Raw genomic sequence first — 24,627 nt, 5'->3', positions numbered from 1 at the left:
GCCCTCAAGTTGTTCCAAACCTGTACGTTTCTTTCTTCTGTTAAACAAAAAATATATGCTGAAAAATGTTGGTAACCAAACAGTTGACTGTAGCCATTGACTTCCATAGTTTTTTATTTCCTACTATGGAAGTCAATGGCTGTTTGGTTTCCAACATTCTTTTGTGTTCAACAGAAGAAATAAACTCATACAGGTTTGAAACAACTTGAGGGTGAGAAAATTATGACAAAATTTTCATTTTTGGGTGAACTATACCTTTAAGTAGACAAGTGGTCAAGTGCAAACCCCTGCGTGTGTTTTTTTTTTTTTTTTTTTTTTTTTGTGGTATTTTTTTATGTCTATAAAGCCTTTTTTTAAATTTAGTTTTAGTTAAAATAAAACAAAAATGAGAAATGTTGAATTGACAACTGAAAATACGTTTTACGTTTACTTATTTTATTCTATTTCAGTTAGTGTTGATTATATTTCAATTAGGCTAATGACATGTTTTTATGTTTCAGCTTAAGTCAACGATAGTAATCCTGCCTCATCATCTAGCTACATCTGTTTATTATCTTTTTAAATTATTATATACGTCTAAAAATCTTTTTGTGAATAATAATATATTTACATTTAAAAAAGAAAACAATTGAATCTTTCAAAACTACCATTCAGAACTAAATTGTGGTTGTTGTACTTCTGTGCTCTAACCAAAAGATGGCGATAGACATGCAGAAGTCGCCCTGCCTTAAAGGGACAGTTCGCCCACAAATTAAAAATTCTGTCATCAAGTTGTTCCAAACCTGTATGAGTTTCTTTCTTCTGCTGAACACAAAAGAAGATATTTTGAAGAATGTTTGTCACCAGACAGTTGATGGACCCCACTGACTTATATAGGGAAAAAAATACTATGGAAGTCACCTCCCAGATTGTGTAAAGGTAAGTTAGTCTTATTAAATAACTCCTTAATATTTTATTCTAGGCGATTTACTGCCTCTGCTTATATATATATATATATATATATATATATATATATATATATATATATATATATATATATATATATATATATATCCTTTTTTCACTTTGATAAAAGAACAGCCATATTTGTCCACATTATTTATTTCTATTAATCAATTGAATTAATCTATGTGAAGTAGATTGAAAAAAAAAGTTTTCTCTTATATGGCCCAAAAAAAAAACAAAAAAAAACATACCATCATATAAAGGGCTGTTAAGATCAAATACTGTTCTTAATAAAAAAAAGGTATGTGACTGACATCCAATTTGGTCATTTTTCAAAAACATTTTTATTTAAAAAACAAGTTTAACAGAACTGCCATGCACACTAATGTAATGTCATTTCATCCCGCTGTTCACTTTGAAGAGTTAGAGAAGGGAATAAGACAGGGAAGAGAAATAAATAAGAACAAATGAACATGATGGGATCAGAAAGAATCAGAACGAACAGCAAAAGTGCACCAAAATAAAAAGTTCACCACACAGATCATTTCCAATATACAAGCTCTGTTTGTTCGATTGTCTGAGCATGATAGTCCCACGACAGCTGTTTAAACTTTAAATACTATCCCGTACTAAAATTCTAATGCACCACTTCAAAAAATGACCTTTTTATATAGTTAAGAAAAAAAACAAGGAAATCCCTCACACTATCAATACTTGCAAATGTGTATCAAAAATTTTATTAGCAACGTTTCGGTTTCATGACCTTGATCAGGCATATAAAATGAAGGTCACGAGTCCAAAGCGTTCCTACTTTAATTTTGATACTCGTTAGCAAGTATTGATAGGGTGCGGGATTTCCTTTTTTTTTGAGGGGGGGGGGGGGGGGTCATTTGGTCTTTTCTCCCACACACCTTTCACCTGCAGGTGTTCCATGTTGATTGCTAATATATAGTTAAGAAAGAAAATAATAACCAAAAAAATGGACAAAAACCCTCTCCAAAAATACATAACTTTTTCCCTCTTGAACTGAGGTCAAATATAAGAGTCCTTGTACCATATCGCCTTTACAGGATCTTGTTTTCCATTAAAACTATTTTCTTCTGTTTCAAAATTGTATCTTTCTCATTGGGAAATTGTGTTTTGCTTGTTTGTGTGTTGCCATAAACCTCACTGCTTTTTGTTAGATTTATGCTAAAATAAGAAAAAAAAAAAAGCCAATAAATTTCATTTAAGATATATCATCTGAAAACATATCTATATTAAATATATTTTTTCTTTTACTTAACAAGAAAATGTATCTTGTTGGAGATATTTAGACATCTATACTGGAAAACAATAAAAATACTAATTTAAAAATAGTTTTTTGTTGTTGTGGAGTGAAAGCGTCCTCCTAACGTTCGGTCCCAGGTCTCGCTCGTCTCGTCCAGTTTTGAGGTCTCCCTGATGAGTGACATCTGTCCTCATAAAGAGCTGCGCACTCATTCTAGCCCCTCCACTCTTAGAACATGCTTTGGGACTGTGCAGGTGCTTCACAGCTCGTCCTTGTAGGTGGCGCTCTGCAGACCGGCCGGGGGCTGGGAACCCTTCAGAGTTTTATGGGACCCCCTCCAGTCCGTGCGCACGTTGTCATCGTCCCACAGCGTAGAGGTCTCGGTGTCGCTCACCCACTCCGGGTCCCCGGCGTAATGGCAGGGCTGCACCAGAAGAGGGTGTGTGGAGTACGCCATCAGATTCCGATTGGGAAAATGGGATTTGTAGTCCTCGCTATTGAGAGGTGAAAAACAGCAAAATAAAATGGTTTCCAGAAGCTGAAATTAGGTCAATATGACGTTACAAGCAATATAAATATAATATAATTGGGAATATATATATATGCGTGTGTATGTATATATATATATATATATATATATATATATAATTTATTATATAGTATAAATATTATATTATTAAATATTCATGTTATTATTACTACCTGCTTTGCCTTGTATTTCTATACACTACTTTTAGATCGGTAAGATTTTTAATGTTTTTAAAAGAAGTCTCTTCTGCTCACCAAGGCTGCATTTATTTGATTAAAAATACAAACAAAAACAGTCATATTGTGAAATATTATTACAATTTAAAACAGCTGTTTTCTATGTGAATATTTAGTTGTGTAATTTATTCCTGTGATCAAAGCTGAATTTTCAGCATCATTACTCCAGTCTTCAGTGTCACATGATCCTTCAGAAATCATTCTAATGATGATTTGATGCTCAAGTAACATTTCTCATTATTATCAGTTGAAAACAGTTTTTTACATTTTTATTTCATGATGCTATGATGAATAGAAAGTTCAAAAGAACAGCATTTATCTGAAGTGGAAAGCTTTTGTAACATTAAACACTACTTCAAAAGTTTGGGGTCAGTTAGAATTTAATTTTTATTTTCAAATTCAACTTGTGCTCTCGCCAGAACTCTGGATTTCCAGGTTAAGTGATGCTTACATCACAACCCTTCTAAGGAAAGAGGTCACCGCTTATCTATTTAATGTGTCCTTTGGATCCAGAATCAGAAAGTGAATAACTTTAGGGCTTGTGCTGCTCGACTTTACCCCAATAAATGAATCAAGCATCAATTACTTTCAGCAAAAGCCTGTAGAGGTACTTCATGTACTGAGGGTGTTCGCATGTCCTGGGCCAGCTGGCAGACGGCCCATGGCTTTGTCAGATCTGGAAGGAGAGCAAAGCAAACGCCGGCTAAAGTAGCTGCTAATTTCGCAGGAATGCGGAACGGGGAAACCAGGCCAGGGCAGGGCAGGGTGTTTAACGGGTTAGCCGTCAGCGGGACAGTAGCAGCACGCCGGTCTCTACCGGGAGAGCCGTGGATCGATGGAAAGATTGAAAAACGCGAGGAGAACGCTGCTCTGATCTGTCTCTGCGGGGATGAGGAGCTTCAGGCGGGACGTGCCGAGCAGAATGAATAAGAGTCAGAGATGGAGAGGAAACGGACAGAGGAAAAGGGATGGCATCATGCCAACCCACAGCACAAACAACCAGTCACGCTGAGGAATCAAAGCTATTGCCAGCTCAAGATCGAAGTTTCTTTCTTTGCTTAAGTCTCAACGCTCTGTCCATAAAACTCAAATGACTTGTGCAATTACATAGTGAAGAAACTATGTAGAGAGTTTTTAGAATAAAACTCTCCAAATCAAAGCACACATTTGTGGTGAGCAATTTCAGTCAGTCCTGCTTTGCAGAAATATGTTCTCTTTTATTTCTGGACTGTAACTTAACTAGACTACTATCATTTCATTATAAACTAGACTTGTTTAACATATAATCAAGGAGAAAATGCAAGTGCCTTTATGGTGAGAATGCTAACTTTGTCAACTAAAATTAGAAACATCACTTCTATAAAGGGTTTGCAACAAACCCCACAAATTGTTTTAACATTTAAAGTAGCCTATGTTTAGTCCCAGACTCTGGAGACTTGAGGGTCATACTCACTTTGGGTGCTTGTCATACATGATGGGTAGGAACTCATCCACAGGAAGCATCTTGGATATGGGTTCGGCGTTGAGGAGCTTCTGAGCTCCCTGGAGAGAGATGGCGTAAGACAGCGTCCAGTAGGAGTAATCGGCGTACACCAGATTCCTCACGTTCTCCACTGCAACCTCCTCTTCAAGGTTCACCTTCTTCCTGCCCAGGTATCTGCAACAGATCCCACAGCAGTAAAGCCTCCTGATGGGGCGCTTTATCATCTGTCAGTTGTACAGCTGGGTTACCCATGCGTATTTTAAATTGCCCCTATTATGCTATTTTAAAGGCTCCCAGTTTTGTTTTGGAGGTCTCCTACAACAGGCTTACATGCATCCAACGAAAAATAATATTCTCATAATATACATTGCAACATCTCCTCTTTTTTACAGTGTCTAACGGTTTGATCAAGGATTCAATGTGTCTAAACTCGAGATATTTTCGAGAGCCTACTCTGCTCTGATTGGTCAGATGGCCCAGTCTGTTGTGATTGGTCTACTCTGCTCTGATTGGTCAGATGACCCAGTCTGTTGTGATTGGTCTACTCTGCTCTGATTGGTCAGATGGCCCAGTCTGTTGTGATTGGTCTACTCTGCTCTGATTGGTCAGATGACCCAGTCTGTTGTGATTGGTCTACTCTGCTCTGATTGGTCAGATGGCCCGGTCTGTTGTGATTGGTCTGCTCTGCTCTGATTGGTCAGATGACCCAGTCTGTTGTGATTGGTTGGTTTACTCTGCTCTGATTGGTCAGATGACCCAGTCTGTTGTGATTGGTTGGTTTACTCTGCTCTGATTGGTCAGATGACCCAGTCTGTTGTGATTGGTCTACTCTGCTCTGATTGGTCAGATGACCCAGTCTGCTGTGATTGGTCTACTCTGCTCTGATTGGTCAGATGGCCCAGTCTGTTGTGATTGGTCTACTCTGCTCTGATTGGTCAGATGGCCCAGTCTGTTGTGATTGGTCTACTCTGCTCTGATTGGTCAGATGACCCAGTCTGTTGTGATTGGTCTACTCTGCTCTGATTGGTCAGATGGCCCGGTCTGTTGTGATTGGTCTGCTCTGCTCTGATTGGTCAGATGACCCAGTCTGTTGTGATTGGTTGGTTTACTCTGCTCTGATTGGTCAGATGACCCAGTCTGTTGTGATTGGTTGGTTTACTCTGCTCTGATTGGTCAGATGACCCAGTCTGTTGTGATTGGTCTACTCTGCTCTGATTGGTCAGATGACCCAGTCTGCTGTGATTGGTCTACTCTGCTCTGATTGGTCAGATGACTCAGTCTGTTGTGATTGGTTGGTTTACTCTGCTCTGATTGGTCAGATGACCCAGTCTGTTGTGATTGGTTGGTTTACTCTGCTCTGATTGGTCAGATGACCCAGTCTGTTGTGATTGGTCTACTCTGCTCTGATTGGTCAGATGACCCAGTCTGCTGTGATTGGTCTACTCTGCTCTGATTGGTCAGATGACTCAGTCTGTTGTGATTGGTTGGTTTACTCTGCTCTGATTGGTCAGATGACCCAGTCTGTTGTGATTGGTTGGTTTACTCTGCTCTGATTGGTCAGATGACCCAGTCTGTTGTGATTGGTTGGTTTACTCTGCTCTGATTGGTCAGATGACCCAGTCTGTTGTGATTGGTTGGTTTATTCTGCTCTGATTGGTCAGATGACCCAGTCTGTTGTGATTGGTCTACTCTGCTCTGATTGGTCAGATGACCCAGTCTGCTGTGATTGGTCTACTCTGCTCTGATTGGTCAGATGGCCCAGTCTGTTTTGATTGGTCTACTCTGCTCTGATTGGTCAGATGACCCAGTTTGCTGTGATTGGTCTACTCTGCTCTGATTGGTCAGATGGCCCAGTCTGTTGTGATTGGTCTACTCTGCTCTGATTGGTCAGATGGCCCAGTCTGTTTTGATTGGTCTACTCTGCTCTGATTGGTCAGATGACCCAGTTTGCTGTGATTGGTCTACTCTGCTCTGATTGGTCAGATGGCCCAGTCTGTTGTGATTGGTCTACTCTGCTCTGATTGGTCAGATGACCCAGTCTGTTGTGATTGGTTGGTTTACTCTGCTCTGATTGGTCAGATGACCCAGTCTGTTATGATTGGTCTACTCTGCTCTGATTGGTCAGATGACCCAGTCTGTTGCGATTGGTCTACTCTGTTCTGATTGATCAGATGACCCCGTCTGTTGTGATTGGTCTACTCTGCTCTGATTGGTCAGATGACCCAGTCTGTTGCGATTGGTCTACTCTGCTCTGATTGGTCAGATGGCCCAGTCTGTTGTGATTGGTCTACTATGCTCTGATTGGTCAGATGACCCAGTCTGTTTTGAATGGTCTACTCTGCTCTGATTGGTCAGATGACCCAGTCTGTTGTGATTGGTCTACTCTGCTCTGATTGGTCAGATGGCCCAGTCTGTTGTGATTGGTCTACTCTGCTCTGATTGGTCAGATGGCCCAGTCTGTTGTGATTGGTCTACTCTGCTCTGATTGGTCAGATGGCCCAGTCTGTTGTGATTAGTCTACTCTGCTCTTATTGGTCAGATGGCCCAGTCTGTTGTGATTGGTCTACTCTGCTCTGATTGGTCAGATGACCCAGTCTGTTGCCACTGGTCTACTCTGCTCTGATTGGTCAGATGACCCAGTCTGTTGTGATTGGTCTACTCTGCTCTGATTGGTCAGATTACCCAGTCTGTTGTGATTGGTCTACTCTGCTCTGATTGGTCAGATGGCCCGGTCTGTTGTGATTGGTCTACTCTGCTCTGATTGGTCAGATGACCCAGTCTGTTGTGATTGGTCTACTCTGCTCTGATTGGTCAGATGACCCATTCTGTTGTGATTGGTCTACTCTGCTCTGATTGGTCAGATGGCCCGGTCTGTTGTGATTGGTCTACTCTGCTCTGATTGGTCAGATGACCCAGTCTGTTGTGATTGGTCTACTCTGCTCTGATTGGTCAGATGACCCATTCTGTTGTGATTGGTCTACTCTGCTCTGATTGGTCAGATGGCCCGGTCTGTTGTGATTGGTCTACTCTGCTCTGATTGGTCAGATGACCCAGTCTGTTGTGATTGGTCTACTCTGCTCTGATTGGTCAGATGACCCAGTCTGTTGTGATTGGTTGCTGTTTAGAGCGTGTCAGAAACTAAATGAATAAATTGTAGCTTCCAGTCCTCAGCTACAGCTACAGCGATTGAGGGTCAAAATAGACGTTGTTTACAGACAGACAATAAATATGTCTGGCATTATACATGGCTGGCATTATATATGGCTGGCATTATGCAAATATGTTACAAACCTATGTATGTTTGTGCAGGAAGTGAGACTGGAATTACTGACGACTCGTTTCAGGCAGCTCAGAATCACTTCTTTCTTTTGGGAGACAATAACTCTATTTATCGAGCACTTTGATCTTTGAAACTTTGCAGACCTTTTACAGTCACAACAGCTATTTCATATACCGGTACTACATGAAAGCTAATATCTAAAAAAGCATAACTGGGGCACTTTAAATAAGATTTTTAAAATGTTTACATAGATATGACAAGTGTATGCTATACAAACTAAAAAACAGAAGTGTGTAAAAAATCTGTAAAACGTAAAAAAAGTGACAAAGCCGAATTTAAGTTTTCCTTATAACTGCAACAAAAGCAATATTCTGATTCTGGTTTCCTCAAGTCTCCACAACAACCGTGTGACAGACAGGTGTCACTCACATGATGTCCCAGTCCAGCTCCACCTGCTCCACCTCCTCCATCAGCCGCACCAGACGCCGTTTAAAGTTGGCTTGGAAACGGATGTCATCCTCAAAGATCAGCGCCTTGTCTAGCTGCATGTCTACCATCTGTGAGCAATAGATGACAAATAATTTTGACAAACTAAAAACAGCTTATTTTAATTTAATGTTTGGGGTCAGTAAGATTTAATTAATAATTTTATTCACCAAAGATGCATTAAATTGATCAAAAGTAATTATTTCAAATAAATTCTGTCCTTTAAAACTTTCTATTTATCAAAAAATCCTGAAAAATGTTATCTTGGTTGCAAAAACTGTTTTCAACATTGATAAATAATAAAAGTTTCTTGATCATCAAATCATAAGAATGATTTCTGAAGGATCATGTGACACTAGAGTAATGATGCTGAAAATTCAGCTTTACATCACTGGAATAAATTACATTTTAAAATACATTTGCATTGTAATAATATTTCACAATATTACTGTTTTTATTGTATCTTTTGATCAAATAATAAATGCATCCTTGATGAGCATAGGAGACTTCTTTCGAAATCCTTGCAACCCTTTAAATGGCAGTGTACAATAAAATATGCTGAAAATGCATGAATGCAGTGGTGTAAAGTATTTGAGTAAATGTAATTAATTACTGTACTTAATTATATTTTTGGCTACTTTGTAGTTTTACAGAGTATCAAATATATTAGCAACTTTTACTCTCTACTCTTTTACTCTCTAAGAGTACATGTACTCTTTACTCCAACACATTTGTGGTAAATAAAGCAATTACTCGTTACATTTTGCATGCCACATATCTTTCTCTCCAGCAGTTTATTTCTGCTACAAAAGTGCATTAAAGGTACTATATCTTGTGGGTTTTGCCCTTGTTCACCCAAACTCGTCAACAGGGCTACTTTACACTAATGCGAGTGCATTATTAGCAGGTAGTTGCAGAATCGCAGGTGTTTCTAATATAAGATGAGGACATGCCGAAACCAGCGCAAGTAGACTTTGACTATTTCATTTGACTTAAAGCTACACTGTGTAACTTTTTTAGTTGATTCTTAGCAAAAAACACTTAGTTCTTTCAAAAATATATGTGCTCATTAATGTATATTTACTTCTTTCAAGTAATAAAGTATTCTCTTAAGTTTATAATCTGCCATTGAAAGTACATACGGGTGAGGGGTTCGAATGCCGGTCGCCATGTTGCCCCTCCATCTTGAAACTACATTCGCCAAAGAGGGACATGCCTGTAAATTCAAGCTTCACCTTTTGCGTTTTTCACTCAGTGACACCGTGACGAATGCGAGGGGGAGATTACTCGCGAGCTCGCGAGTGCCGGCAGATTTGAAAGATAGTGTGTGTGTGTGTGCGTGCGTACTCACACTTGAAAGAGAGAATTAAAACGTCAACGCGACAGACAAATCAGCAAGACCATAGTCAATATTGGAGTAACTTTTCCCAGATGGAAAGAGCTCATGAGGAGAAAAGATTTTAAAACGGACGCCGAGGTTGCCTGCTTTCTTCTCGACAGGTAATTCAGCCTGTTGTAATTCATTTGTGTAAATTCGAAGTTTTATAGTTGCTTGTCTAACCATAGCATGGTTGTGCATAACGCCAGAACGACCTCTAGTATAACTTCATCCTCGCGTCAATGGTGAAAAAGTATTGTTTACCTTGTAACAAATCTGTGCTGCGACGGATCACAGGTGATGAATAGTTTTAAAGGCACAATTTTTTAAGCTATATAAAAAAAAGGACAAGGTAAATTTTAGTTATTTTTAATTGCTTTTACTTTGTACACATTGTAACGTTAGCCTAATCTGATTATGCTGGGATAGCCGATTCCAAGGGTGACGTTTACCTCCTGACATCTGTCCTGTAGTTTTATTCATTTTAGACGTATTGTTTATTATTGTCATGGACGAAGTGATAACTGGAAGCCATGTTAATCTTGGAATAATACGGCCACCGTAGGAGTGAAAACGCCCTCGGAATTGAGAGGAACAGAAACAAATATTCACTGGGTAGTCATATACAATTTCACCGCTAGATGGGGGTAAAAATCACACAGTGTAGCTTTAACATTATTTTATTTATCTGTTATACTGAAGAGACCTTTTTGAAGGATATTGGTTTACTTATGCCCTTTTTGAGCAGTTGAACTTAACTGAGAATTGAGTGTTTGTAGACATTTAAGAGTGTTGATCTTGATTTATTGCAATTTTGAGGTGTTCAGATTTATTTTGATTTAAAAAAAACATCTGATTGCTCTCCTCACAAATCAACTGTATCTTGTTTTTCACTGGCATTGAGGACTGGTGCATCTTTCAGCCTACATTCAGTACGAGTAAAATACTTCAGCACTGTTCAAATCAGACTTTTACACAAGTCGTATTGGAATTGGTGACTTGTAAATTGTAATGGAGTAATTTTCGCTGTACTTTAACTCAAGTATGGTTTTCAGATACTCTTTACACCTCAGTCTGAATGACACCTCTTTAGATAAAATACCAAACCAAAAGGCATTTGTTTCAATAGTTTTAGGGGCCACTGACCTCTTTCCAGATGTAGTAGTGGCTCAGGAAGCAGCCCACCTCTCCCTTAGTCAGCGTGCGGCCAGAGAAAGGATCATAGTAACCGGGTAAGAGATCCACACCTAGAATCTTAATGTCGCTGCTGTTCAAAGCGCTGCATGCACACACACAATTGAAAACACAATTATTGCATTATCTGTAGATATGAACTAGAATGCATGAAGATTCTTATAACAGTAAATGTCTATTAGAGCTGCATGATTAATTGTTAATAGATCGCGAACTTGATTCAGACATCCACACAATCTCATTCCAAAATAATAATTTATAAGTAAATGTTATAATAATTCAGATGATCACAGACGTACTAGAATATAAGTTCATAGTTCAGATATACACTGATGTCTGCGGTAGTGATCAAAATAGAGTAAATCACCTTTTGAAAGAAACTTCAAGCTTCAAATTGATTCGGTAGATTATCTGAACGTGCTCCTCTCAAACTTTGTTGATAAAACAACATTAAAAAATGTATTCTAAAACACTGATTCATCCAGTAATGAAATGTCTATGAGTGAGTCATTGAATCATTCATTTGAACATTCAAATTCATTACATATTTTTAAATAGATTGCAGAAATTAACATTTTGTCAGAACCTCTAGTAAATTGCATGTTATTTTGTTTAGTTGTCTACTCAGAATCGTGGGAGAGTCGCGATCTCTATTTTAAACAAAAATAAGAATCGTGCAGCTCTGATGTCTATTGTGTGTTTATCTATACTCACGCTCCATCTATGGCATCCACAACTTTAGCATCAATCTCAAGCTCATACAACGACCATAACATCCTGTCCCTGCGGTCTGGACGTCTGCGCAGGTTTACCAAGTAGATCTGAGGAGAACACACACACACACACATGCAAAATATTCTATCAAATGTAGTGATTGCTGTAGCTCACAACAATGGTAAATAACAGAGTATGCACTTTACCTCATCAAAACCCATGAGATCTGACTGTTTGGGAGGAACGTGGACATAGCGAGAGACGTACATGGGCGGCCCGTGGACTGCGGGAGAAATGACCTCAATTAGGACTCAAATCCTTGACAATGATTCTGTTCGATTAAGGAGCTAATCGCTAATTAGCACAAACTTAGTACAATCTTCACATACAGTGGGGTCCAAAGAGTCTGAGACAACACTGAAAATCACACAAGAGCATTCTTAATTTATTATGATTATGATCATTTAAGTTTTGTAGAAGTCATTGCTTTGAAAGCCTGTTTACACCTCGTGGTAAAAAATAAAAAGGGTTCTTGTGAAGGGTTCTCATAATGGGCTTTAACACTAAAAAGGGCAAGACAATAAAGAGAAATCAGAAATGAATGTATTGATATTTTCCATCTTATTAGGACATAAATAAAAAAGAAGTCATAGTTAATAGTTAGTTAATAGTGAAAATTGGACCCTAATCTAAAGTGTGATAATCACTTCTATTGTCTTTGAAATATGGGTAATGTGTTTATTGTAAACTAAAATATACTTTAATGACATTTCTATTCAAACTTGTATGTTACTCAATTCAATTCACATTTATTTGTATAGAGCTTTTCACAATACACATTGTTTAAAAGAGAGTCCACATTACAAATTAGAGTAATCTGTTATCAGAGGAAACTGTCTAAGTTATGTATTTATGTAGCTCATTGAAGTAATGAATACTTGTTTGTTAACAAATGATTATGACATTTAGAAGGTTATGTATTTAAACTAATTTCTAATTACACATTTGTTATGAGGTTGCAATTTAAAATATATTAACTTTGTAATATTGTAATATTGAATAACATGCTACAGTTAAAATGATAATCAAGTACTTTACATGTGCTTTAATATGTTAGCCAACACATCAAAATAAGTGTACTTCTTTAAATCATGCCAAAATATTATTAAAACATAATGATTTCAAATGTATTTTAAAGTAAAACTTTCAATCTGACATTATTACAAAGTGCACTTAGTGTTCAGAAACATAGTCATGAAAGTGTGCTATCTTTAAGTACACTTAAGCAGCCTTATATATATATATATATATATATATATATATATATATATATATATTTCATATTTTATCTGCAAGTACAGTTTACAAGTACAATATATTTGTAAAGTTTGAAGTACACTACAAGTGCATATTCAATACACATGCACTTCTTTTTCACAAGGGAAAATACATGCTAGCTTAAGTGCTGTTATCATTAAAGCAAAAAGGGGGGCATTTTATTATTGCACAAGTTGTTGCAAAAGTGATATGCTGATAATATCATTCAATAAAAAATGTAAATGTCAGTGTCACTCACTCAAAGATTCCAGGTAAAGGTGGACAAAATTGATTCGATCATCCTCGACCGTCTGATGAGGTTTCGCAGGTACGTTCAGATACCCATAACGCACCTTGTTGCACAGATACATCTGAACCTCTGGTTAAAAAAGTGAGTTATATAAGATAAATAAATATAGTCAGAAATTGAATTCACTATGTCAGCTCTTTCCAATGCTTTTTGACTGTCAATCCAACAAAATGTTGGACACAGAGAAGAATTTCCCCCTCATTCCCTCCAAACTAAATCCAAATGTTAAACTCATCATATTGCATAAGGGAAGTGAGATACGTTGGAGTCGTCCAGAAGGGGGCACTGTACCCGAAATCCTGCAGGAGAAGGCAAAAACGATGATGTCGTCGAAGGGCCAGGAGTAGTCTTTGTGAGGGGGGTGAAAGGACACTTCCCTGGTGCCCTGTTTGCGCAGGTCCAGCAGGATAGTGGAGTGGACCATCGGGACAGGGTAGCAGCCCAGCCTTTGACGCTGCTTTGTGGGGAAGTACTCAGCGGTACGACGATAGTAGCCCTGAAACAGAGAGAAAACTGTGAAAAGTGTTTGAGCAAACAGCATCTAAACAGACCCATAATGAACAATTACCCTCAAAAGTGATGTTTTTTTGTGTGTGGAGATACTCACTTTAACTGAATAGAGGACTTGTTTTGTCACATTGTTTGCGCACACAGCTTGACTGTCAATATCTGCTCTCTTATATGTAGCATTGAGAAATCTGATTCATTTGAGTTTGTCTGGACAAATAATGTAAATAAACCCATTTTTAAGTTCCAATGCAACATTTTATGTCCTTTTAGTAGCAAAATATGTGATGGCAAAAAGAATATATATATATATATATATATATATATATATATATATATATATTTTAAATAATGTATATATTCATACTGCTGAAAAGTTTGGGGTCGGTAAGATTTTTAAAAGAAAAGGTTTTTAAAAGAAGTCTCTTCTGCTCACCAAGGCTGCATTTATTTGACAGAGAAATACAGTAAAACAGTAATATTGTGAAATATATTATTACAATTTAAAAGAAGTGTGTTCTATTTTAATATATGTTAATATGTCATTTATTCCTGTGATCAAAGCTGAATTTTCAGCATCATTTCTCCAGTCCAGTGTCACATGATCTTTCAGAAATCATTCTAATATCCTAATTTGATACTCAAAAAACATAACTGATTGTTATCAATATTGAAAACAGTTGTGCTGCTTAATATTTTTTTGTGGAAACCATGATACTTTCTTTATTCGATGAATAGAAAGTTCATAAGAACAGCATTTAATTGAAATAGAAATATTTTAAAACACTATAAATGACTTTACTGCCATTTTTCATAAATAAATGCATATTTACTGAATAAAATGATCAGTTTCTTGAAAAAACTCGTAGTGACCCCAATCCTTTGTATGGTACACACACACAATGCAGTTAGCTACTTTGTATAAGCTTGCCTGTAGTTTAAAGGGTAACTCGCGCCAAATTGCAACCTAGGCTATTTTTGTTAATCCACCCGAGTCAAACATTCGTGTAAAAGCATAATTAGAATGGAAACGCCACTTTTAAGTTTGACCGTATTTTTGTTTACGGTCAAAATGCCTTTTGAATGGGAGTGCTTGGGGCACTACAGTGATAAGGCATTTTGACCGAAAACGAAAATACGGTCAATCTTAAAAGTGGCGTTTCCATTCTAATTATGCTTTTACACAAATGTTTGACTCGGGTAGATACAAAAATACAGATACAAGAAAACAAAAATAGCCTAGGTTGCAATTTGGCGAGAGTTACCCTTTAACTCATTTAAATCAAAAGTAATCTATAAATTTAGAAAATACCAATGCTCTTAATATTATACAGCAATAGTGGAAGCTGATATGGCCACTTTATTGATGTGGCGTATAGCAAGATGAAATGTTAGCTATCCCTTATTGCGTTTTAAGAACATACACATGTACACACACTAATACACACTTCCAAGCTGGAAACTCATGGTTCTGTACCTGTGGAGTGATGCCACACCAGTAGTTGGAGTATGCTGACTGTGAGTCCAGCATGGGGGCAATAACAGACTTATTCTCCGCCATCAGGAGGTGCAGGGTGTCCGGGTTGGTCAGGATGTTGTCTGTGTCTGAATACTGCAGATGAGGAAATAAACACAAAGAATGTCATTAATATTATAAAGTAATATCAGTCCTGATATTATAAAATGATACATTTGAAAATTTTCAATTGGGGTTTAAAGCAAATCACAGTAGTAGTTCTGTGATTTTAGTGTTATTAGACCTCAGCGCAGCGTTTGACACCATTGATTCCGATATCCTTGTTTCTTGCCTCAAAGAGATGGTGGGAATTTGGGGCAAGGCACTTGAATGGTTTAAGTCCTTCCTCTCTAACAGGTTTTTTTCTGATAATTTTGGTCAACATCTTTTCCATTGTATAGTGGGGTTCCCCAATGATCTATTCTTGGCCCATTCCTGTTTTCATTATATATGCTACATCACTATTGAATTTGTTTACATCAAATTAAATCAGGGATGGTTTGGAGCTCCGTACACCCAAACTTTTTCCGATCTGGGCATTTTGGTCCACTTCTGTAAATTGGTGGTAAAGAATCTTGGTGTACAGTTTGATAATTCTCTGAAATTTGATAAAACAGATTAAATATGTGGTTAAATCCTGTTTTTTTTTGTTTGTTTTTTTCTATTTGAGATCAATAGCAAAGGTTAAACCATTCCAGTCTTCTAGTAATAATAAAAAAATGCTTTTATTTCTGAAAGACTGGATTACTGTAATTTACTGTATGTGGGTGTTATCATCTACAATAGGTGCAAAACGCGGGTGCCAAACTTTTGAAAGGTACTCATGAAAACAGCATGTAATTAGCCTAACTAGACATTGGTTGCCAATCCAATTTAGAATTTATTTCAAATTATAGACCCTTGTATATAAAGCATTACACAAACGGGCGCCTCCATATTTAGTGTACCTTCTTCAAGTGCATAAACTACCTAGTACGCTAAGGTCAACCAGTCAGAAGACTTAGTTTCTATGACCAGACTAAAAAAGACCAGCTCCAAATCGTTGGAATAACTTAGCGCTTCATCTAAGACTAGCATCTTCATTAGGTCCTTTGAAAATGACACCTTCTCTCATTAGCGTTTGATCCGACTGGTTAACTTAGAAAGGGGCTCAAATATATTTGATGTATTTGAATCTGTCTGGTGTTGATTGTGTGTGTCATGTTATGGTGTTATTGTTGATCATTTTATTTGACGTATGATTGTACAGCACGTCGGTCAACTTCCTGTTGTTTTAATAGTGCTTTATAAATAAAACAAACAAACAAGATATTCGCAAAAATGATTCTAGTAAATTCCAGCACAATTCCTATTGTGACCCCAATAAGAACTGAACCTCATGAACCTTTGAGAATTTGGACCTGGTTTTAATTTTAATTTTAATTTTTTATAAATATTCTGATTATAGATATTTGGGTGATGGGGTGTATATGCTTTAACTGGGTCATACCAGAATGTAGTCAGCCCAGCGTTTCTTGGCAAAGTTCAGCGCTGCCTGTTTGAGCTTCATAACATACTCATAGCGGCCGTTAGTCCAGTGCTTGGGCCCCAGCTCACCCGCATAGGACCTGTGCAGATAAAACAAGCAGTCGAATCAAACTTCACTGGTGGTGCCTAAACTTACAAACATCCAAATGCATTTTAGAGTTGTGGTTTAATCAGGACAGCAAATCTTCCAATCGTGCATGTTGTGTGATGATCGTCTCACGTGGGTTTATCTAAAGGTCTCCACTCCACATAGTGATATTGTGTTTGCATGACGGTGAGCCATTCTCGCAGGATTGCTGTTGTGTTGTCAGTGTTGTGGTCTGTTGCTGCCCTACAGGAAACAAAAACATAGAGACATTGGTGTCATTCAATTGTGTCAAACGACCGGTAAACTCATGTGGTGCATCCGACATGCAGAAACATAAACAACATAAGACAGGAAGTGATATCATTTACATTTACATTTATTCATTTAGCTGACGCTTTTATCCAAAGCGACTTACAATTGCTATATATGTCAGAGGTCGCACGCCTCTGGAGCAACTAGGGGTTAAGTGTCTTGCTCAGGGACACATTGGTGTCGCACAGTGGATTCGAACCCGGGTCTCTCACACCAAAGGCATGTGTCTTATCCACTGCGCCACACCACCCCCCTATCATAGCGAGGACCCCTGATCACCTTCATGACTGCATGCTAAGGTCAACGAGTCTCTTAATATATGGATAATTTGCAATTTTCAACTTCAGGTTGTAGAATGTCATGTGGTGCAACTCCCTCCAAAAATGTAATGATATTTATGAATTAATATATACTTTTTGTTTTTATCTTTAAAAAATATATTTAACTTATATTTTAACTTTAAAAAATAATAATAATTAAAGGTTTAGTTCACCCAAAAATGATAATAATCCCATCATTTACTCACCCTCAGGCCATCCTAGGTGTATATGACTTGATTATAGTTTATAAAGTAATAAAAATTGATATTTTTCTTACAAAAACGCATCGCTTCGCTTCAGAACCCCCTGGAGCCGTATAGATTACTTTTATGATGGATGGATGCGCTTTTTAGGCTTCAAAATCTTATACCATTCACTCCCATTATAAAGCTTGGAAGAGCCAGAATGGCTTGAGGGTGAGTAAATTATTGGACCATTTTCATTTTTGGTTGAACTTAACCTTTAAGATGTGTACATTTATGTATTCAAGGTTAAAGGAAATTATGGTATTACTTTTTACTTGGTAGTTACACCACATGACATTTTTAGAGTGATTAAATTTAAACTTTAGTTGGATATGGTATAAAAGTTTTTCAAAACTCTATGAAACCAACATGTACCTGGCCAATGTGTTTTAAACTACATTTTAAAAAGATTTTTCCATTTCTTTATCTAGGACACTCTTATTTGTCATTGACCCATATACTACTGAGTAATACTAATTAACTATGAGCTAACATGTAATAACAGATTATCCTATTTGTGATGTAGCATCTGAATTCTTGTTTATTTAAGTCACAAAATAAACGACTTAAAGCTATTTTGAACGTTAAATCGCACTAAATGTATATATTTAGTATAGTAAATGTATATATATTTTCAAAAAAAAAAAAATATATATATTAGGCCTATGTATTAGAAATATAATAAATGTATTAAAGTGAATAAACGAACTCATCCTGAACGTTATTAGTTAGGGGGAAGGGGGTCTACTTTTGGGGGACACTCTGCAAAAATCAAGGGGAGGAGGAGATGAAATGCAAATAAGATTGGCCTTTTGACATCTACAAATAGTAAAAAGATAATCAGCCATGTTAAACTGCAGGGAAGAAGTCACCTACCAGATAGAGATGCGCTCTTTAGGGTAGTTTAATCTCTCGAGAGCTCCGAGGTAATATGGTAAAGAATGAGCGGCGTTCCGTGCGATTACAACTATAACGACCGTGGGCGGCTGCATCTTTGACTCGTCGGTATAATTTTCCTCGGAAAAGTAACATTGTGCTACCGCAAGAATAGTCCAAACAGTTATAATCCCAGATAACATTGTTGGATTTTCGATGGGCCGCTGCGTCGTTGCACAAACAGTCCCATCCGCGTCAGCAGCTGAAGGAAAGAGGGCTCTTCCCTAAACTTCTCACTCCCCCTCAGTTCTCCGTTCCCCCCTGAAGGAGCCAACGTGTTCTGTTAGCTGTGTTTGAGTTACAACTTCCGTGTGAGGATTTTTTTTCTCTCCGAATTGTTACATTATATGTTCAGTGTAACGTTTACATTCACTATTGGAATGTTCGACGGATGTTCTAAACCTCAACTGTTACATTTTAGAATGTTAAATGTTGAGTTGACGTTTCGCTACATTGTTTCGCTAGCTTGAAGGTTTTAGGGTAGAATGTCGACGTTTGAGGATTTTGTCGGAGCTTACAGTGATTTTCTTTTTCGCTACCAAAGAGTCTTAACCACTGCAAATTTAGCGATTGGACCATTTTTTTTTTTACTATCAAACTAAATCAGACATTAATAGAGATAGATGAATGTGATATTTTGTCATGTTTAGTCAAAATTCCAAGAGCACAAAACTACTAAATTCTTTAAACTTTTTTTCCCTTTGTCACTTAGTGACTGAAAGAAACGACGAAATTGATTAAAACAAAAAACTGTCTTTAAAAAATGTCAGAAACTAAAACCACGGCGTCAGAAAGCAAGAAAGAAGGTCTGATTACCTAAATCGAATCTCGAACATTAACAAGCAACTGTCAAACAAAAAAAACTATTATTTAAGTGCTTAGATGGAAATGGTTTTATTTTACAAAACAACCACAAAGTTCTAGCTGCTTCTTTCATCAAACGTTTTCCTACAGTGAACAACCACAAGAGGGATGTGTTGAGCTTGTTTCACAAATTAACCAAAGGGAATTTTAATATGACGTGTCTCCATCGGTTTGACATTAGAAGAGCTATTTTTTCAGTATTATAGATAGATAGATAGATAGACAGACAGACAGACAGACAGACAGACAGACAGACATACAGATAGATAGATAGATAGATAGATAGATAGATAGATAGATAGATAGATGTTATACTTTAATTTAGCCAAATCACTTAAAAAAACTCCATATTGATTCAATCTTTTACTGGTTGTTCATCTACAAAGGAATGCGAAATTGATCAGTGGCCATCCACACTATTGAGTCCTTGTCTTTATGAATGCTGAGATGCTCCTTACAGAGAGATCAAGTGAAAGAGAAGCTCAATGACCAGATGCCGCAGAAGAGCAGAACCTTGGAGGGTGTAATCAGAAAAGAAAACAGCCTGCAGAGAACAAAGAGATGGAGGTGCTGAGAAGAGAGTAAACGGACTACGGCCGACATCCAGCCAAACTGATTTCGAGTGGCCCTTCTATCATTGGCCAGCCACATTGCCTGTAACAATTAAATTAGTGGCGTGCTCGGGCTTGGTCCGGAGACTCGGGTCAAAGGGAGTGTCGTTTCACGGTACCCACGCCTACCCCTCCAACCCCTGGCCCTCGGAGGGCACTTTCCCAGCGCCTCCAGCACAGCCAACCCTGAGAGAGTTCACCAACATCCCGACTAACTTTTCACTGCTGGGTCAAAGGTCTGAGGAGCAGGGCAGCAGGGTGTGGCGGGGGGTCGAGGGCACACAAGACAACTAGCCCGGGCTCAAACATTTATTCAGAGAAGGAGGGGGTCATTTTCCCCTGGACAACTTTGATTAAGCCACTTTATCCTATGCCTAGTGGGGGGTCTGCCGTGAGCCTATGGATATACGAAGCCATGTGGCATACAAAGTGAAAGGGGGGTCCACTGGTCCCAGCACCTCGGCAGACTCTTTCTTCACTGGGTCAGTCGAAATCCCTAAAAGGGCAGCTGCAACACTATGGGAAAGCCTCAAAGTTCGTCCAGCGTTGCGATAATCAATAACATGTTCCCATACAGACGTCTCACGGCTCATCAGCTCAATAACTGTCACTCACGGTCCCACGCTCAGCTCAATCGCACAGACTTACTCAGCAGTCGTGAAGTGACAGTCCAACACTGAATGCCAAATTAGTTTGAAGCTTTTTTAGGAGGCTTGGTTTGTAGAAAGACCGGCTGTGTTCTCAATGGACTACAGGCACACTGCCTAGTATGTTTAATGCCATCAGAAAAACGCGCTTCTACCTACATTTTTGCTCCAAAACTCCAAAAACATACGATTCACTGCAGTTTATTGCGAGTCTTTGCACTATGTGATGACCTCAAAACACAAGTGCGTTATTTGTAAACTAATACATTTTGACATTTACATCGCATAACCTGCTGCATGTGTGTGGTTTTTCTGATGTAGTAAACTTGCTCTGTAGCTCACCTGGTATTGCAGTGCACTTGCAAAGCGGAGCGTTCAGGTACGAGTCCCGTCAAACATGAGTCACAATACAAGAGCTCAAAGACTTGGAGAGGCAGTAAAACGGCATGGTTGCCTCAGCAAATGTGTTTTTAGGGTCACTCACCTGATATCTCATTTCCAAACTGCTGCAAAACGTACATCATAAAACGTTGGCAGATTCATGTTCATCTGTTTTATCATTTTGCAGAAATGTCGCCACTGGCACATTTTCCCAGTGTTCCCAATTTGTTTGGCACAAAATGTTGGCACAAATCTTGCTGGTAATTAAGCGTGTAGTGTATTCAGTGTCGTCATGAAAAAATTAGCGTAATTTTTGGAAAAAACAACTTTTCCAAACTCCTAGACCGTTTATCGAATCTTCACCAAGGCTGTGTCTGAAATCGCATATACTCTCATTAGTAGGTACTTATTTTGAATAATGAATTACTTCACAACCGCTAAAAAAGTATGTTCTAGGCATATGAGTGTGTGTAGTATGAATGTAATCTGGACGTACTACATTCGCCATGTTGTCATTATCATGTGACCTACCAGCGTCAGTTAAGTCACTTCACTGTCATTCATAAATGCTCTCCTGTGGCCTCATGGGATAGTAAAGTGTCCATCGAATCCACACTTCAGAATCTCTCCGGAAGAAGTAGGACATCCGGTTATTACAGTACATCCAGCACTGTGAATTCGGACATACTTTTTTTTGGTCACATACTGTTTTTCACCTACTATATATGCGATTTCGGATGCAGCCCAAGTTTTGCTCAGATCATCTTCAGACAATGAAATATTTGTCTGCATCCGAAATTGCATTCTTCCTTACTGTAAAGTAGGCGAAAAACAGCATGTGAAGGGTAGTACAGTATGTCTGAATTCACAGTAGTCATAAAACTATAGGTGAAAAGTACATAAAGAGAGATTCTGAAGTGTGCATCCATTGGACACTTTACTATCCCATGAGGCCACAGGAGAGGATTTGTGAATGGCAGTGAAGCAACACTGTAAGTCATATGATAATTATGGCATTACATTCATACGACACACTTTCCTATTATATAGAATGTAATTTTTTTTAGCAGTTGCGAATTGCGATGTAATTAATTAATAATTACTTGCTCAAAAAAGTAGCTACTCATAGAGTATGTGATTTTGGACACAGCTTAAAAGTCTAGTTGAGTGCATTCTAGGGGTAATCTATAGAAAATGTGCATGCTTTTTACTGGAAAAATATGAGAAGAATAGTAGTATACTATTTTGAACATACCCACCACTTTCTGAAGCTCAAAAAAGTTAGTCTGACTAATAATACCACCAGCACTAATGTGAAGGTACAATGCATTTCAATTATTTTCTGTCTTTGTGGCTGATTCTGCAAAAAGATAAATCTAAGGGAAGGAGAGCTACTGGGGATGTGTTGATAGTATAGATAAATTGACTGGTAATCAGACCATTGGGTACCTCATATGTTCCCATTTGGCCAATACTGCGAGATGACCAAAGCACTTAGACGAAATTGCCTCTGTAAATCTATAGCAGTGTAGTGATTTTGTTCCATCAGTAGAGTGGGATTCAGTGACACCTTTTTAAGCAGACGCATTGCTTAACACACTTCTGAAAACCACTGTTTTTTCATATTGAAGTGTTAAACTTTGCTGAATAGAGACCCACCTAACAATATTCTGATATTACAGGTGATGTACTGGCCTGGGTGATGGACACCGCTGGTCTGCCTCCGGGCTTGATATTTTACAAAAGGCCTTGACCAATAGTGACCCTTTCATTTAATTGTTTTATGTTGTCATTATTTTTTTAAAGAAAAATTTTAAGATGCTAATATTATTTACCCATCCCCTACTCATTCAAAAACCCATATGCCATTTTTTTACACAGTTCTTTTCATACAATGAAATGTACTGTAAAATGTAAACAAATGAGAAACAGTAAAATTTAAGTCATTATTCACAGTCAATCTTAGACGTCTAATCCTTCAATCGTCATTGTCATCAAGTGTCTTCTAACCAAATATTGTGACATAAACATCCATACTGCGCCAAAGGCCAATATATATGTATATTTTTGTGTTTTAATTGTATTTTCTTTTAAAAAAAATGTAATATTATTGAAATTTTATTTTAAAAGGTATAGCTAAAAATAAAAAAATATCCTGTCATCCTTTATTCACCATCAAGTCATTTCAAAGTTGTATGACTTTATGTATTCCACAAACACAAAACTTCCTAATAGCTTTATGTGAGAATTATAGGAATATTAGTCACAATTCACTTCTGTTCCAAATCTCACATTTGCATATGTTCAAATGTGCAAACGCATATTCTAAGTTGGGTTTGATGCCACTAACACCAAATTCTTGTGCTTCTCGTAACTGTCGCGGTCATGTTAAGTTTTAGTGTCTTGTTTAGTTTCTAGTCATGGGCTGTGTTCGAAATTGCCCCCTATACCTTTAAATAGGGCACAATTTGAAGGGACAACCATTTGTAGTGGTTTTCGAAACCATAGTGGCCCTGTCCCAAATAGCTCTTCCTACGAGTCCGCACTTTCGTGATGTAATACCGCTTTGACTGTCGGGAAGAAGTCTGCTGCAGAGCTCACTTAAGTGCGGCCGTGGCAAAAGGCCAAGGCAAAGGGGGCGCTCGGAAAACTGGCAGCTCCAGTAGTAAGATGAAAAGATTTATCTTGAACTCTGACATGGAAACTAGTATGTATAAACCTTAATTAAACAAATTAATAGTCAATAATAAAAACGTATACCTGTATGATATTACGTTGTAGCCACATTGGACCAGTGGTTTGGAAAATGGATGGATGGGATGATTCAGCTGAGGGCGCCATCTTCTGGCGAGAACCAGGAATTCATTCGACGGGCGACTCTCACAGTGCATTGTGGGCATTCTCTAGCCATTGAGCGAACAAGTGGATGTTATGGAGTGCACTAAATCCCACAATGCATTGCAATAACGAGTGTACAATCCCTGTCCCAAATGGTACACTTCCACTTACGGTCTTGTGGACTTACAATGGTTGCCACGTGCGCATGTCCGTTAAGTCCATGAGACAGTAGGGTGTCCCATTTGTCATTTTAGGTTTCAGAAGGGTGCTCGAAAGCGCCCCTTTGCGGTCGATATGCGCTCTCGATGATACTTTCGCTGAGCCTGTGAACTCCACAGCAGACTTCTTCCTGACAGTCAAAGCGGTGTTAAGTCACGAAAGTGCAGACTGTGAGTGTTTAGGGTGCCATTTGGGACAGGACGAATGTACGCTCAACAGCTAGAGAATACCCACAATGCACTGTGAGAGTCGACCATCGAGAGAATTCCCGCCTCTCGCCAGAAGATGGCGTCCGCAGCTGAATCATCCATTCATCCGTTTTCCAAACCACTGGTCCAATGTGGCTACAGTGTAATATAATACAAGTATAAGTTTTTTAATTGATTATTAATTTGTTTAATTAAATTTTATACATACAGAGTTCAAGATAAATATTTTCATCTTACTACTGGAACTGCCAGTTTGCTAAGTTTC

General features: G+C 38.1%; 1 protein-coding gene across 1 annotated transcript; it reads right to left on the bottom strand.

Annotated features, from left to right (window-relative positions):
• Positions 1-1,268: 1,268 nt before the first annotated feature.
• On the bottom strand, positions 1,269-18,846 carry cercam (cerebral endothelial cell adhesion molecule). The gene is made up of 12 exons (XM_079861437.1): positions 18,534-18,846; positions 16,913-17,023; positions 16,655-16,772; positions 15,127-15,261; positions 13,434-13,638; positions 13,092-13,211; positions 11,722-11,798; positions 11,516-11,622; positions 10,754-10,886; positions 8,173-8,300; positions 4,434-4,637; positions 1,269-2,709 (listed from the first exon to the last, which is right to left on the bottom strand). The coding sequence occupies exons 1-12, from the start codon at positions 18,734-18,736 to the stop codon at positions 2,475-2,477; spliced, it is 1,776 nt and encodes a 591-aa protein (XP_079717563.1). The 5' UTR covers positions 18,737-18,846; the 3' UTR covers positions 1,269-2,474.
• Between the last annotated feature and the right edge of the window lie 5,781 nt (positions 18,847-24,627).

Source organism: Squalius cephalus (genome assembly GCF_949319135.1).
Source record: "Squalius cephalus genome assembly, chromosome: 24".
Classification (NCBI taxonomy): domain Eukaryota; kingdom Metazoa; phylum Chordata; class Actinopteri; order Cypriniformes; family Leuciscidae; genus Squalius; species Squalius cephalus.
This window is presented reverse-complemented; position numbering and strand designations above follow the sequence as displayed.